General features: G+C 40.0%; 1 protein-coding gene across 1 annotated transcript; it reads right to left on the reverse strand.

Moving 5' to 3' along the window:
* Positions 1 to 1309: 1309 nt before the first annotated feature.
* LOC138637017 (CBY1-interacting BAR domain-containing protein 2-like) lies at positions 1310 to 6208 on the reverse strand. Its single transcript, XM_069725435.1, has 8 exons — positions 5954 to 6208; positions 5692 to 5760; positions 3440 to 3541; positions 3134 to 3139; positions 2902 to 3006; positions 2307 to 2420; positions 1592 to 1792; positions 1310 to 1474 (listed from the first exon to the last, which is right to left on the reverse strand). The coding sequence occupies exons 1-8, from the start codon at positions 6206 to 6208 to the stop codon at positions 1310 to 1312; spliced, it is 1017 nt and encodes a 338-aa protein (XP_069581536.1).
* Between the last annotated feature and the right edge of the window lie 9209 nt (positions 6209 to 15417).

Genomic DNA, 15417 nt, shown 5'->3' on the forward strand with positions numbered 1-15417 from the left:
AAAAAGTTGGGACGCTGTGTAAAATGTAAATAAAAACTAAATGTGATGATTTACCAATCATGTAAACCTATATTTAATATTAAATAGTTCAAAGACAACATATCAAATGTTGAAACAGACATTTTAATGTTTTATTAAATATCTTCTCATTGTGAATCTGATGCAGCAACACGTCTTTATAAAGTTGTTCCAGGATCATGTTCACCACTGAGCTGCATCAACTCTTCTTTTAACAACACTCTGGAAATGTTGGGGAACTGAGGAGACCAGTTTCTGGAGTTTAGAAAGTGAAATGTGGTCCCATTCTTGCCTGATAGAGGATTTCAGCTGCTCGACAGTTCAGGGTCTCAGTTCCTCAGACCTCAGGACAGATTTCCACTTCACCTCAGTCCATCTTCAATGATCTCGGTCCAGAGAAGGCGGCGGTGTTTCTGGATCATGTTTCTATCTGGTTTCTTCTTTGGAGAGTTTTAACATCATTTGTGGACGCAGCGATGAACTGTGTTCACAGACGATGGTTTTCACAAGTGTTCCTGAGCCCATGCAGTGATTTCCACTCCAGAATAGTGTGTTTTTAATGCAGTGCTGCCTGAGGGCCCGAAGATCACCACCATCCAATATTGGTTTCCAGCCTTGTCCCTTGTGTTCAGAGATTTCTCCAGATTCTCTGAATCTTTTAATGATATTATGAACCGTAGACGATGAAATCCACTAATTCTTTGTAGTTTTACGTTGAGGAACATTATTCTTAGATTGTTGAACTATTTTCCAACACAGTCTTTCACAAAGTGGTGAACCTCTCCCCATCTTCACTGTTGAGACGCTGTCTCTCTGAAATCATCTTTTTATACCCAATCATGTTACTGATCTGTTGCCATGGTAACCTGATCAGTTGTTCCACCAGTCGTTATTTTATCTTTACACAACTTTTCCAGTCTTTTGTTGATCCTGTCAAAACTTTTTTGAGACATGTTGCTGCCATTAAATTCAAAATCAGAATTATTTTCATAAAACAATACATTTTCTCATTTTCGACATTCGAAATGTTGTCTTTGGTCTATTTATAATTAAATATGGGTTTATTTACAAAAATCATAACATTCTTTTTTTATTTACATTTTACACAGCGTCACTACTTTTATAAGAACAGGGTTGTAATATTAGATATACACAGTTTTGCATAGACCTTAATGCACTTTGATACCAACAACCATGGAAGCCAGTGTTGCATGCTGGGATTTGCTGTATTTCAGTGTGGAGGGCAGCACATCTCTGAATAAGGCGCCGTGTGTGGATGTTTCCTTGGCTTTCATTTTTGCCATCGGTGCATCTGGGCGTAGTGAGCAGCATAAGACTGCCTGCTGGTGTGCTGACCCTGCTCTATCTCTGATTTATACTCTTCTTCCTCTTCTTCCTCTTCCTCCTGCTCCAGCTGCTCCTCCATGGCTCTCTGGTGCTGTAAGGTGTTGTGAGACTGAAAATGAAAGTCAGTGGCTCAGTGACTGATGGGCTTCATGACAACAGTTCAAACTGCCCAGAGCAGAGATAAAGTCTGTTCTGTTACTATGGTAACGGGTACATGAGCGCTCACCCTGCTGGCTGTGTCTGGATACTGCTGCCGTCCGTGGGTTTGGCCGGTGGTGGAGGCCAACATGGACCTGAGTCTGTGGGTTTTCAGGGAGGCTAGGGGAGGACTGGGAAGGCGGTTGATGAAGGGAGCAGAGTGGCTGCTCAGAGGGGAGTCCAGAGGTCCAGCCAGAGAGTCGGACATCTTGATTCGTCCACTGAACAGCTGTGGAGACAAGAGGACAGAGATGCCGTCTCTTTCTGTGTTCGTACGCTTCTGAACTTCCTGTAGTGTGTTGGGTCGTCTCAGACTGGACACATCTGTCTCCTCTAATGAATCACCTGCAACACATCTGCTGCTCTTTTTGGTCGTTTGACTCAACATGAATGTTTTTATTTGCTCTGTTTAACACACATGTTCTTCTGTCCAGCAGCAGGATGGTTCTACTTCCTGTTAGAGAAATGTGGTAGATTAACGTGCTGCTGCTGCATCAGCTGCCCCCTCCCTCCCCTGGCCCCTCCCTCCACTGCCACCTCCCTCCGCTGCCCCTCCCTCCCCTGGCCCTTCCCTTCCCTGGCTCCTCCCTCCGCTGCCCCCTCCCCCCCTGGCCCCTCCCTCCCCTGCCTCTCCCTTCACTGTCTCCTCCCCCCTGGCCCCTCCCTCCCCTGCCTCTCCCTTCACTGTCTCCTCCCTCCCCTGGCCCCTCCCTCTGCTACCTCTCCCCCCATGTTCTTGTTACCTCCAGGTCCTTCTCGGTGTTCACGGCCTCCAGGTTGTGGTACGTGTGTGTGTAGACCTCCAGAGCTTTAGAGTGGAAGAGCATCTCCACGGTGACGAAGTCGATGAAGATCCTCTGATGAAGCAAACAACAAACAACCATGTTGAAACACTGAAAATTCACCTGCTGGACTGTGTCTGTTTTTGTGTGTCCATGTGTTTTATATGTGTGTGTGCGTCTGTATGTCTGAGTGTGTGTGTGTGTGTGTGTGTGTGTGTGTGTGTGTGTGTGTGTGTGTGTGTGTGTGTGTGTGTGTGTGTGTGTGTGTGTGTGTGTGTGTGTGTGTGTGTGTGTGTGTGTGTGTGTGTGTGTGTGTGTGTGTGTGTGTGTGTGTGTGTGTGTCGTGTGTGTGTGTGTGTGTGTGTGTGTGTGTGTGTGTTTGTGTCTGTGTGTGTGTGTCTGTCTATCTGTCTATCTGTGTGTGTCTGTGTGTGTGTGTGTGTCTGTCTGTCTGTGTGTGTGTGTGTGTGTGTGTGTGTGTGTGTGTGTGTGTGTGTGTGTGTGTGTGTGTGTGTGTGTGTGTGTGTGTGTGTGTGTGTGTGTGTGAGAGAGAGACCTTAATGTCCTCTAGTTTGTGTTTCTGGAAGTCCGTGATCGTCTCCTCCAGATGTGTGATGCTGCGCTGAGCGTTGTTTGAGGCCTTCTGAGCATTAACTTCAGCCTGTAAATATAAATATAACAGTTTATCTCAGGGTCAAGGGTCAAGGGTAAGGTGTCAGGGGTCAGGGGTCAGGAGAGTCATGACCCTCCTGTGTAGATTTTAAAATAATATCAATAATGTTAAATACCTGAGACTGAAGGGTCTGGTCAAGGAAATATTCTCTAATCATTTAAGTTTCAAACATTTTAACATGTGATGCCTGAATGTAAAACTATTATAACATATAATAAAAATAAATTGTCTCCATATGTAAACACAATATAAGAGAATATTAACACGCAGCGCACACGTATGTTCTCGGATATTACGTTTTAATTCTGACAACAATCGGTGTGTGTGTGTGTTTGCGTGTGTGTGTGTGTGTGTGTGTGTGTGTGTGTGTGTGTGTGTGTGTGTGTGTGTGTGTGTGTGTGTGTGTGTGTGTGAAGGATACGATGCCGTGTCGATCTTCAGGGTTCTTCAATCTGATCTTGTCCAGTTTCTGCAGCTCCTTATTCTCTTTGTTCAGATCAGCGCTGAACTTGTTCAGATCAGTCTGATGGAGAAACAACAGAAACATCATTGTTGTTGATTCTGACTTGTTCTTTCTGTTGAACACTTTAAAGAGTGGCTGAACTGAGATTCACTGTTCTGAGTACAATGACAAAAATAATCTCTCGTAACTTTATGAAGAAACATCACGTGATTTTATGAAGAAACATCACGTGATTTTATTAAGAAACATCACGTGATTTTATAAAGAAACATCACATGACTTTATTAAGAAACATCACGTGAATTCATTTAGAAACATCACATGACTTTATTTAGAAACATCACGTGACTTTATGAAGAAACATCACGTGACATTATGAAGAAACATCACGTGACTTTATGAAGAAACATCACGTGACTGTATTTAGAAACATCACCTGACTTTAAGAAACATCACGTGACTTTATAAAGAAACATCACCTGATTTTAAGAAACATCACGTGACTATGAAGAAACATCACGTGACTTTAGAAATATCACATGACTTTATGAAGAAACATCAGGTGACTTTATTTAGAAACATCACGTGACTTTATTTAGAAACATCACGTGACTTTATGAAGAAACATCAGGTGACTTTATGAAGAAACATCACGTGACTTTATTTAGAAACATCACGTGACTTTATGAAGAAACATCACGTGACTTTATTTAGAAACATCACGTGACTTTATGAAGAAACATCACGTGACTTTATGAAGAAACATCACGTGACTTTACGAAGAAACATCACGTGACTTTATGAAGAAGCATCATGTGACTTTATGAAGAAACATCACGTGACTTTACGAAGAAACATCACGTGACTTTATGAAGAAACATCACGTGACTTTATTTAGAAACATCACGTGACTTTATTTAGAAACATCACGTGACTTTATGAAGAAACATCAGGTGACTTTATGAAGAAACATCAGGTGACTTTATGAAGAAACATCACGTGACTTTATGAAGAAACATCACGTGACTTTATTTGGAAACATCACGTGACTTTATGAAGAAACATCACATGACTTTATGAAGAAACATCACGTGACTTTATGAAGAAACATCACGTGACATTATGAAGAAACATCACGTGACTTTATGAAGAAACATCACGTGACTTTATTTAGAAACATCACGTGACTTTATGAAGAAACATCACGTGACTTTATGAAGAAAACATCTTTATGAAGAAACATCACGTGACTTTATTTAGAAACATCACGTGACTTTATGAAGAAACATCACGTGACTTTATTTAGAAACATCACGTGTCTTTATGAAGAAACATCACGTGACTTTATGAAGAAACATCACGTGACTTTATTTAGAAACATCACGTGGCTTTATTTAGAAACATCACGTGTCTTTATGAAGAAACATCACATGACTTTATTTGGAAACATCACGTGACTTTATGAAGAAACATCACATGACTTTAGAAATATCATGTGACTTTATGAAGAAACATCACGTGACTTTATGAAGAAACATCACGTGACTTTATGAAGAAACATCACGTGACTTTACGAAGAAACATCACGTGACTTTATGAAGAAACATCACGTGACTTTATGAAGAAACATCACGTGACTTTATGAAGAAACATCACGTGACTTTATGAAGAAACATCACGTGACTTTATTTAGAAACATCACGTGACTTTATGAAGAAACATCACATGACTTTAGAAATAATATGTGACTTTATGAAGAAACATCACGTGACTTTACGAAGAAACATCACTTCACTGAGATTCTGGATTTTGATAATGATTTGTTATTCTTAGGTGAGAACCGAAACCACACACACACACACACACACACACACACACACACACACACACACACACACACACACACACACACACACACACACACACACACACACACACACACACTTTCTCTCTATCACACACACACTGACAATTTTGTGCCAAATAATTATTGTCGTCTTTTTTCTTAATTTGTACAGTTGAATAATATCATAGCATTCATTGTAGTGATACTTTTATAATTTCAAATATTCTTTGCTAATTGTTTTTATGAATGGGTTTCTGATTGATTATTATCTTCCACCATCCTTATTATGAGATCCAAGAAGTGACTTTTTACATTAATGAGGGATTATCAGTCAATCATGTTTCATACAAACATCAAAACTCACCCATTTAATTTTCACGATGTCTCCGTAGGCTTTTAGAGGACTGACGACTCTCGTCTCCAGTCTCTCTACCTGCAACAACAAACTATTCACTTTAACAACAACAAACTATTCACTTTAACAACAACAAAGTCTCCACTTTAACAACAACAAACTAGTTACTTTAACAACAACAAAGTCTTCACTTTAATAATGAGCACTTGCTTAAGAACTCGCTCCAGAAAAGGAGTTCCTGCAGCTCCTACAGTCCTGCAGCCTCTCTGACCTGAGCCTGCCTGTAGTCCTGCACCATGGCCAGGTCTTCAGCCAGATTCTTCAGGCCGACCTGCAGCTCAGGGTCCTGTGTGCTGGACACATCGAAGAGCAGCGCAACCAGCAGGTCGGCCTTGTCTCTGAGCCGGGCCGTCTTCCTGGTGTAGGAGGCCAGCAGGGAGCAGATCTCCCCAAGGTACTTCTCAGCATGTCTCACTGTCTGCTTCATGCTCTTCACCTGGACATCCCTGCTGGGACAGGTGGACATGAAAAATGTGGACATGTGGATATGAAGTGTGTGGACAGGTGACTATAGATAAAGAGAAGTCCTACCTGGAGACGAAGCTGCTCATGTTTCGTGCGCTTTGGCTCTTCTCCTCTGTTGTTTGTTTTGGCTGCTTCTCACCTGCACCAGGTAACAAAAGGCTGTTGCCATGGAAACACCAACAACAGACGGTGGGAGTGGCTGAGGTGGAGGTGGAAGTGTTGCTATTCACCACATGGTGGCAGCATAGTGTTATAACACCCATCAGTGTTTCTGTCTCCATTCAGAGACGCAGCTACATAAACTGTGACTTCTGATGGCTTCGCCCCGGTGAGAGTCGGTGGAGTTTCCCTCCCGACTCGGGAGGAAAGACATAGACTTTAGGTACCACCCCTGTTGAACAATAAAGACTGTTTTGACCTCTATCCTGCCTGTTATCTGAGTCGGCGTGCCTGCGTTTGGGTCCGGTTACACCTCACCTCACAACAGTTGTGACATCTTTGAATGTTATTTAATTTGTTTGACAGTATGAAGTCTATTTCGTTCTTTGTTCTCCCATCTGGACTTTTCCAAGTCTACTTCCTTGAATCCCTCTTCTTAAAGAAGGTATTCAAAATGTTCAATTTGTTGCTTATGGCAAATTCCACAAGTCTATCTCCTGTTGTTCGTACCAAAGTTTCCAACTGCTTCCTCTTCTCCATCTTCATTTTTCCCCACCTTAGTGTTGAAGTCTCCCATTAGTATTTTAAACTGTGCATTTCCTTACTCTAACAAGTTTGCGATGTCTTTTTACATAACATTACATTTCATTTAGCTGACGCTTTTATCCAAAATGACTTACAACACACTGATGGTTCACCATCGGGAGCAATTTTTTTTAGGGTTCAGTGTCTTGCTCAAGGACACTTAGGCATGTGGACAGGAGGAGCTGGGGATTGAACCACCAACCTTCCAATTAGTGTGCAACCCACTCTACCGACTGAACCACAGCCTCCCTGTCTTCATAAAGTTGTTCTACTTCTTCATCCCCATAGGTAGATGTTGGTGCATACACCTGAATAATCTTTACTTTATACCTTTTGTTAATTTTCAGTGTGAGTTGTGCCAAACATTCATTTATTCCTTTTATTTATATTACATTTCCTGCTAGGTTTCTATGCACAAGGAATCCTACCCCTGCTTTACTTTTGTCTTTCAATTCCAATATGGTAAAAATGTTGTCCACTTTTTAGTTCTTCAAACTGCTCGCCCTTCCTACGAACTTCACTGATTCCTACGATGTCCCATTTGATCCCCTCTAGTTCCTCCTCCAATTCCAGGAGTTTCTCTTGCATCAGCGTCCTGATATTATACGTTCCTACATTCAGATTGCGTTCATGGCCTGTCTTTACCCAGAGATTCTTAGCACCCCTGCTCCATTTCTGGTCAGACTGCCACCTTGGTCTGGGATAATAGAGCTGCTGGGGACTGGGGGCCTTTGGCTTTGTGATTTTTCCATGCTGGTTGTAGGCCTGCCCTTCCACGCTGTCCTGGTGCGGATTGGAAGGGGGACGCTTATTTTTTGATTTTGATTTTATTTGATTTTATACACTTTATTAATCCCCGAGGGGAAATTTCATTTCTTATATCGGCGGTCCCTCTCCTAGACTACTTGCTTTACAGGGCTAATGAACTTCGTCTATCCAGTGTCAGTAAGCTGAAGAGAGTTGCTGGATGGCTGATGGCTCATACATGAGCTCATACGCCCCTTAGAGATGAATCTTGTTTTTGATTCCACCAGGGTGTCCAGCCACTCTCCTCACCGGTCTCCATAAATGGAGACTGGTTTAATCGCCAATCGCCCAACCCTGAAACAGGTAGTACTGGATTACAGGTTACCAGTAGCAAATGACAGGTCTCCTGACATCTGACCTGACAACTGTCATTAACTTGGTGACTTACAAAGATCTGTGTGCTCTGTGGTTGAAGGCTGACTGTCTGACACGATACCCTAAATGTTTGCTAAACAGTGCTTGCATGGACATTGTTTGATTCTGGACCAATGGATTGAATAATCAGAGACTTGGATGGTTTAACTTTTTAGTTACCTGTTGTCATGGTGGTACTTGGAGCGGCGACTTCATTTTGACCGTATGAATCCATTCGCTCCCTATAAAGCCGACCTCCCATTGTTTCGTTTTAAACTCTACCCCTGGGGCCACGTGATCAGGAGGGGGAAGTGTGTATGGGGGCTAAAGTCAGCTAAGATCAAAGCCTCATACCTTCCTTCCTTCCTGGGGTCATCAAAGGGCGCCGGACTAAGATCAATGGATCATAAAATCCTTCCTTCCTTTCCCAGGGTAATTATCTAGTTTATTACAGGTTGTAAAATCAACATCAAACTACACCGGACTAAGATCAATAGGTCATAAATCAATTGACAGCTAAGATCAAAGTCATAAAGAAGGGAGTGGGACTAAGATCAAAGGGGTTGCGTGATTGGAGGAAGTCATAAAAGGGGGCGGGACTTATGGGTCATAAATCACTTGGCAGGTCGTAAATCTGGTCATAAATACCTTTTTGACAGAAAGTGTTGCATATCTCTCTCTGAACTTCATTGTTCATTTTAAAGTCTGACTCTGACCGAACTGGAAAACACAGAACCGATTGTATTAGTTGTTGTTTATGTTATATATATATATATTATTTATATTAAAAAAAAAGAAAAAACAAACTTTGCACTATTGTTTAGTTAGTTTTAATTTAATTTAATTATTCTATTTTATTTTATTATATTTATTGTATATACTGTGCATTTTTATATTTAATATTTTTTACTGTTATTTTATTTCTTTCCTGTATCTACAAATGCTGCTGTAGCGAAAAAATTTCCCCTTGGGGATTAATAAAGTAACTATCTATCTATCTATCTATCTATCTATCTATCTATCTATCTATCTATCTATCTATCTATCTATCTATCTATCTATCTATCGTTTATTATTATCACTATTAGTTGTTGTCTGTTTATTGTTTATTATTATTACTATTAGTTGTTGTTTGTTTATTATTATTAGTTGTTGTTTGTTGCCCAGCTGGTCCTGATTCACATCTTCCACCTGAACTGTGACTTTTATGTGATTTGGTGCTGAGTTCAGGTAACATGATGATAGTGGGAGACATTAACGTTTATGTGGATGAATGACAGCCTCAGTTCTACTTTCAGCTTATTATTCCACTGGGGTTTATTTACATGCTGAGAGCTAATAAGCTCTCAGCATGTAAATAAACCCCGTCACCGTGGTAACCACTCCCTCCATCTGCTGCTGGCACACGGAAAGTACACGTTTTATCGTATTTCCTCAAAACCCTGTTCTGTCAGACCACTTTTTATTAACATGTGAAGTTCCAGTAATGGAGGACAGCATGTGGGAATAAATCCCATCAGAGCAGATGTTTGTCTGATGATGCCGTGGCCAAGTTTAAGGAAGCAGTTACATGTTTATCCTCTTCGATGCCGTGTGTTAAAGCAGTGGAAGACATCTACGTTGATCTTAGTGCTAGAAAACACTGCAGTATCTCTGCTACAACTCTAGATGATGTCGCCCCTCTGAAGAAGAGAGTCATGAACCAGAGGAAGTTGTCTCCATGGTACAACTCAGAACTACGCTCTGCTAGGCAGCGACTAGAAAGATGGAAAGGAAATGGAGTTCCACTAATTTAGAAGAATTTCACCTGCCTGGAAGGAGAGTCTAATATTATATAAGAAAGCTCTTCGTAAGGCCAGAACTTTATATTATTCATCATTAATAGAGGACAACAAGAACAACCCCAGGTTTCTTTTCAGCACTGTAGCAGGCTGACAAAGAGTCCCAGTTCTGTTGAGCCCTCTATTCCTTCAGCTCTCAGCAGTAATGACTTCATTAACTTCTTTACTAATAAAATTCTTACTATCAGGGAGAGAATCGGGCCGACCCTTCCTGACACCATCACTGATGTGATGTTAAGCAACAGCAGCCCTGAAAGCAACTGTAGGACCAGATGTAAACTTGGAATATTTCTCTCCTATTGAGCTCTCTGAGTTAACTAGAATTATTTCTTCATCTGGATCCTCTAGCTGTCTGTTAGATCTCATCCCAACTAAACTTTTTAAGGAAGTATTCTGTTTAATTAATACTTCCATATTAGATCCCATCCCAATTAAACAGAAGTTCTTGTAGACACCATATAAAGCAAATCTCCAGAACTGCCTTCTTTCATCTACGTAATATTAATGAAATCAGGAAAATCCTTCTTCAGTGTGATGCAGAAAAACTCATTCATGCGTTTGTTACTTCTAGACTAGATTATTGTAATTCCTTGTTGTTAGGATGTCCAAATTACTCATTAAAAACCTGCAGCTGATCCAAAATGCTGCAGCAAGAGTACTGACGGGATTTAACAAGAGAGATCATATTTCTCCAGTTTTAGCTTCTCTTCACTGGCTTCCTGTTAAATCAAGAATAGAATTTAAAATTCTCTTGATGACTTACAAAGTTCTACATGACCAGGCTCCATCATATCTTAGATATCTTATAGACCCATATAATCCTAGCAGAGCACTTCTCTCTCAGTACGCTGATCTGCTTGTGGTTCCTAGAGTTTCCAGAAGTAGAATGGGAGGCGGATCTTCAGTGTTCAGGCTCCTCCCCTGTGGAACCAGCTCCCAGTTTGTGTTGGAGGGGCAGAAACCCTCTCTAGCTTTAAGATTAGACTCAAAACGTTCCTTCTTGATAAAGCCTATAGTTAGGGCTGGCTCAGGTCATGGAGCTGCATGTCTCTGCTCTGCGCTTGTTGCTGTCCTTTTCTCTCTCTGCTCTCCTCTCACCCCAATCAGTCGAGGCAGATGACCGCCCACCTCTGATCCTGGTTCTGTTAACAGATGCTCCCCCCACCTCTGAGCCTGGTTCTGTTAACAGATGCTCCGCCCACCTCTGAGCCTGGTTCTGTCGGAGGTTTCTTCATGTTAAAGGGAGTTTTTCTTCCCTCTGTTGGAGGTTTTTCTCCCTTAAAGAGGAGTTTTTTTCCCCTCCTAGTTTATGTGGGAATTATTGAATTGTTGAATTGTTGGGTTTCTCTGTATAATATTGTAAAGTCTTGCTGTAAAGACTTTAACGTGTTAAGTGCCATGAAATAACCTATGTTGTGATTTGGCGCTATATAAATAAAATTGAATTGAATTGAATTGAATTGAATTGAATTGAATTGAATTGAATTGAATTGAATTGAATTGAATTGAATTGAATTCACAACTTTCTGATCTTTTCTCCACAAGATGAACCATTTCCATTTTTTTAATTCAGAAACTTTCCTCTCGTCCCACTCTGAGGCTAAATGTCTTCTGTGCACCCAAGTAATCTAATTTTCATTCATTCATATTCATATTGCATCATCGTACTATAATCATGTTCATGTACACAAACAAAGCTGGCAAATGTTTTTCATATACATCTTTTATTGTTCTTAAGTACTTGCATGAGGAATACACAGTGAAAAGCCCGTTTTATTCAGTCCTAAAGAGACACAGCAGGGCCGTTCACAAACTTTTTAAACATCAGCAAGTAATCCTTGAGATCCGTAAGCTGTACTTTGACAATGAAGCATACAAACATGAATGTAAAACAAAGCTGTTGAATGTCAGCTGAACCTAAGTTCAAGAAAGTACCGAGCTTTTATAGGCTGCTTTTCAGAGTAGCTGGAAATATCAAGGCTGTGCAAATAATGATTAAGAATGTCTTTATTAAAACCAGCAGTGTTTATCTCTTTGAAAAGTCTTGAAGTATAGAATTAATATGAAAACCACAAAAGTGGAATACATTAAGCGAAATACTGGTCTACAAATGCCGTGTTATATAATCTTTGAAATAATTGCTGGAAAATAGAATAAAATGGCAAAATTTGAGCTTAAACTAATGTAACAGGATCCTGTAGCTTCACATTATAAAAATGGATGTTCCTTTGTAGCACTTGTGTTTTTCAGTCATATAAAATAATAAAATACTTTCATGTGTGGAAATCTGTGTTGTTGTAGAAGTCATGTAATATTTCAGACAACAGTCGGCATTGTCCACTGGTGCTCTAGTTTTAGGCACTCTTCTTAAAAACCTGAACTTGTTAGATTGTCCTGGAAACTGTCGAGTTCTTTGAGGCAGGAGCATCATTCATCATTCAGGGTCACTGGAAAATGAAATGTTTGTGAGCTGTCTGACTCAACCATATTTTTTCAGAGAAATGTTTGGGTGAAATAGATTTTGTATAATTTATGTTCATCCAGCTCACCTTGAACTATCATTTGCAGCAAAAAGCATATGCAAATACAATATACACTGAGCAATGTAGCCTTTCTGCATCAAGACATACATATGTAGTAACACCAAAATATGGTTTAAAATCAGTTAATGTCAAGAAAAGTTTAGCAAAGAGACTCTACAATACATTTGTCAGCAACATTCAGGCATCTCAACAACAACCAGCAAAAGCTGTCAATGTACCGTCAGCACATCATCTTTTAATCTCTTATAAAACGGACACGTTTGAAATTTGTCATGTCTTTCTTAATACAATAGTTTCATGCTTTGTATTTGTGTAAAGAGTTGTCGGTCCCTGTAATCTCTGACCACACACTGAAAGATGGGGGAACAAAGGTGATCATAAACGATGCGGCTCTGTTTCTGCTGGTGTGTTCGTAGACGTAACTGTTATGTGTACCATAACTAGTTTGTAATGTCATGTTTTTACTCTGCAGACGCTTCCATACATGCAGATTTAATCCTGAATATTTTATGATCCTGACTACATCTTTGTGGCATCAAACCACAAATGAATACTTATGCAAATTAAGCCCTATCGCCAAGCTTATTGGGCTGCGGTGCAGAAAACACAATTCAAAAAGGAAGCAGACGTCAACACAACAGCAACATACACTTCTCTTCGTATTATACTTTAGCAAAGTACTGATTTATCTCACATAGCTGAAGTTTTGATTTAGTTTGAGCTGCACTTCCTGATTACAGAGACCAATAACCTTTTCACCGTAAATATGGCCTCTGAGTACTGTATTGTCTTCAGCTTGTCCTGTACAGCTATCTGTATTTTATTAAATCTTCTTCCACTGGCATTTTTTTTTTTTTTTTTGTCTCTGTGCTTCTGGCTTGGATGTTGTTAAGAGATTCTTCAGTAGGCAACGACAAGTCAGAAGAAGACATGCTGTTATTGAAAATGATCATGTGATACATCGGCTGATGACAATTGGCCTCTGTAGAGTTTGGTTATTTTTTAAACATGCACCGGTCACAGACGATTATCCCGTTTATACCGTGGTCTTCTGGTGTGAATGTTGAGTGTGTGTTGGCACTGTCTTTGTTAATCATGTAACAAACATAATAACATCAGCAACAGTAGAAGTTGTAGCCTAGTAAGAGCTGAAACCAGCAGCCTTCCAGCTGTGAGTGTTGATTCAGAAGTGATGAGGAAATGTCAGATCTGAAAATAATGTACACCCTCTGGCCAGCATCATGTGGGATCTCCTCTATATAGTTCTTTATTTAATATATTTATATAGTTCCTTATATAGTATATTCATATAGTTCTTCAAATAATATATTAATATAGTATATTCATACAGTTCTTCATATAGTTCTAAATATAATTCTTCATATAGTTCTAAATATAATTCTTCGTATAGTTCTCTATATATTACTTCATATAGTTCTTCATATAGTGTATTAATATAGTTCTTCATATAGCACAACCCTATTTCCAAAAAAGTTGTGATGCTGTGTAAAATGTAAATAAATAAAGAATGCAATGATTTGTAAATCATATAAACTCATATTTAATATGACAAGACAACATATCAAATGTTGAAAGTGAGAAATATTATTGTTTTGTGAAAACTATATGCTCATTTTTAATTTCATGCCAGTAAAGTTGTTCACCACTGAGCTGCATCACCTCTTCTTTTAACAACACTCTGTAAATGTTTGGGAACTGAGGAGACCAGTTTCTGGAGTTTTGAAAGTGAAATGTGGTCCCATTCTGGTCTCATAGAGGATTACAGCTGCTCAACAGTTCAGGGTCTCCTTTGTTGTATTGTTCATGTCCTGATGCTCCAGATGTTTTCAATGATTGACAGGTCTGGACTGCAGGAGGCCAGTTTATCAGCAGACTCTTCTACTAGAGAACCATGCTGTTGGAATACGTGCAGAATGTGGTTGGACGTTGTTCTGCTGAAATAAACAAGACCTTCCCTGAAAGAGACGTTGTCTGGATGGCAGCATATGTTGCTCCAAAACCTGAATATATCATTCAGCATTAATGCTTCCTTCCAGATGTTCAAGCTACCCATGCCATGTGCACTAATACATCCGTGTACCATCACAGATGCTGGCTTTAGAACTGAGCTGATAACAAGCTGGATGGTCCCTCTCCTCTTTAACCTGGAGGATGCAGCATCCATGATTTCCAAACAGAATCTCAGATTGTGATCCATCAGACCTCAGGATAGTTTTCCACTTCACCTCAGTCCATCTTCAATGATCTCGGTCCAGAGAAGGCGGCGGTGTTTCTGGATCATGTTTCTATCTGATTTCTTTGGAGAGTTTTAACCTGCATTTGTGGACGCAGCGATGAACTGTGTTCACAGACGATGGTTTTCACAAGTGTTCCTGAGCCCATGCAGTAATTTCCACTCCAGAATAGTGTTTTTAATGCAGTGCTGCCTGAGGGCCCGAAGATCACCACCATCCAATATTGGTTTCCAGCCTTGTCCCTTGTGTTCAGAGATTTCTCCAGATTCTCTGAATCTTTTAATGATATTATGAACCGTAGACGATGAAATCCACTAATTCTTTGGAGTTTTACGTTGAGGAACATTATTCTTAGATTGTTGCACTATTTTCCCACAGTCTTTCACAGAATGGTGAACCTCTCCCCATCTTCACTGCTGAGAGACTCTGCCTCACCGAAATCATCGTTTTATGTCCAATCATGTTACTGATCTGTTACCATGATAACACAATTATTTGTCAGATGTTCCACCAGGTGTTGTTTTGTTTTTTTTATCTTTACACAACTTTTCCAGTCTTTTGTTGACCCTGTCCCAACTTTTTAAAGATGTGTTGCCACCATCAAATTCAAAATGAGCAGATATTTTTAATAAAACAACAAAAATGTCTCCTGTTCAACATTTGATA

Source organism: Brachyistius frenatus, unplaced genomic scaffold (genome assembly GCF_029030835.1).
Source record: "Brachyistius frenatus isolate BFR_SWC_R1_liver_20210118 unplaced genomic scaffold, ASM2903083v1 Contig_423, whole genome shotgun sequence".
NCBI lineage: Eukaryota > Metazoa > Chordata > Actinopteri > Embiotocidae > Brachyistius > Brachyistius frenatus.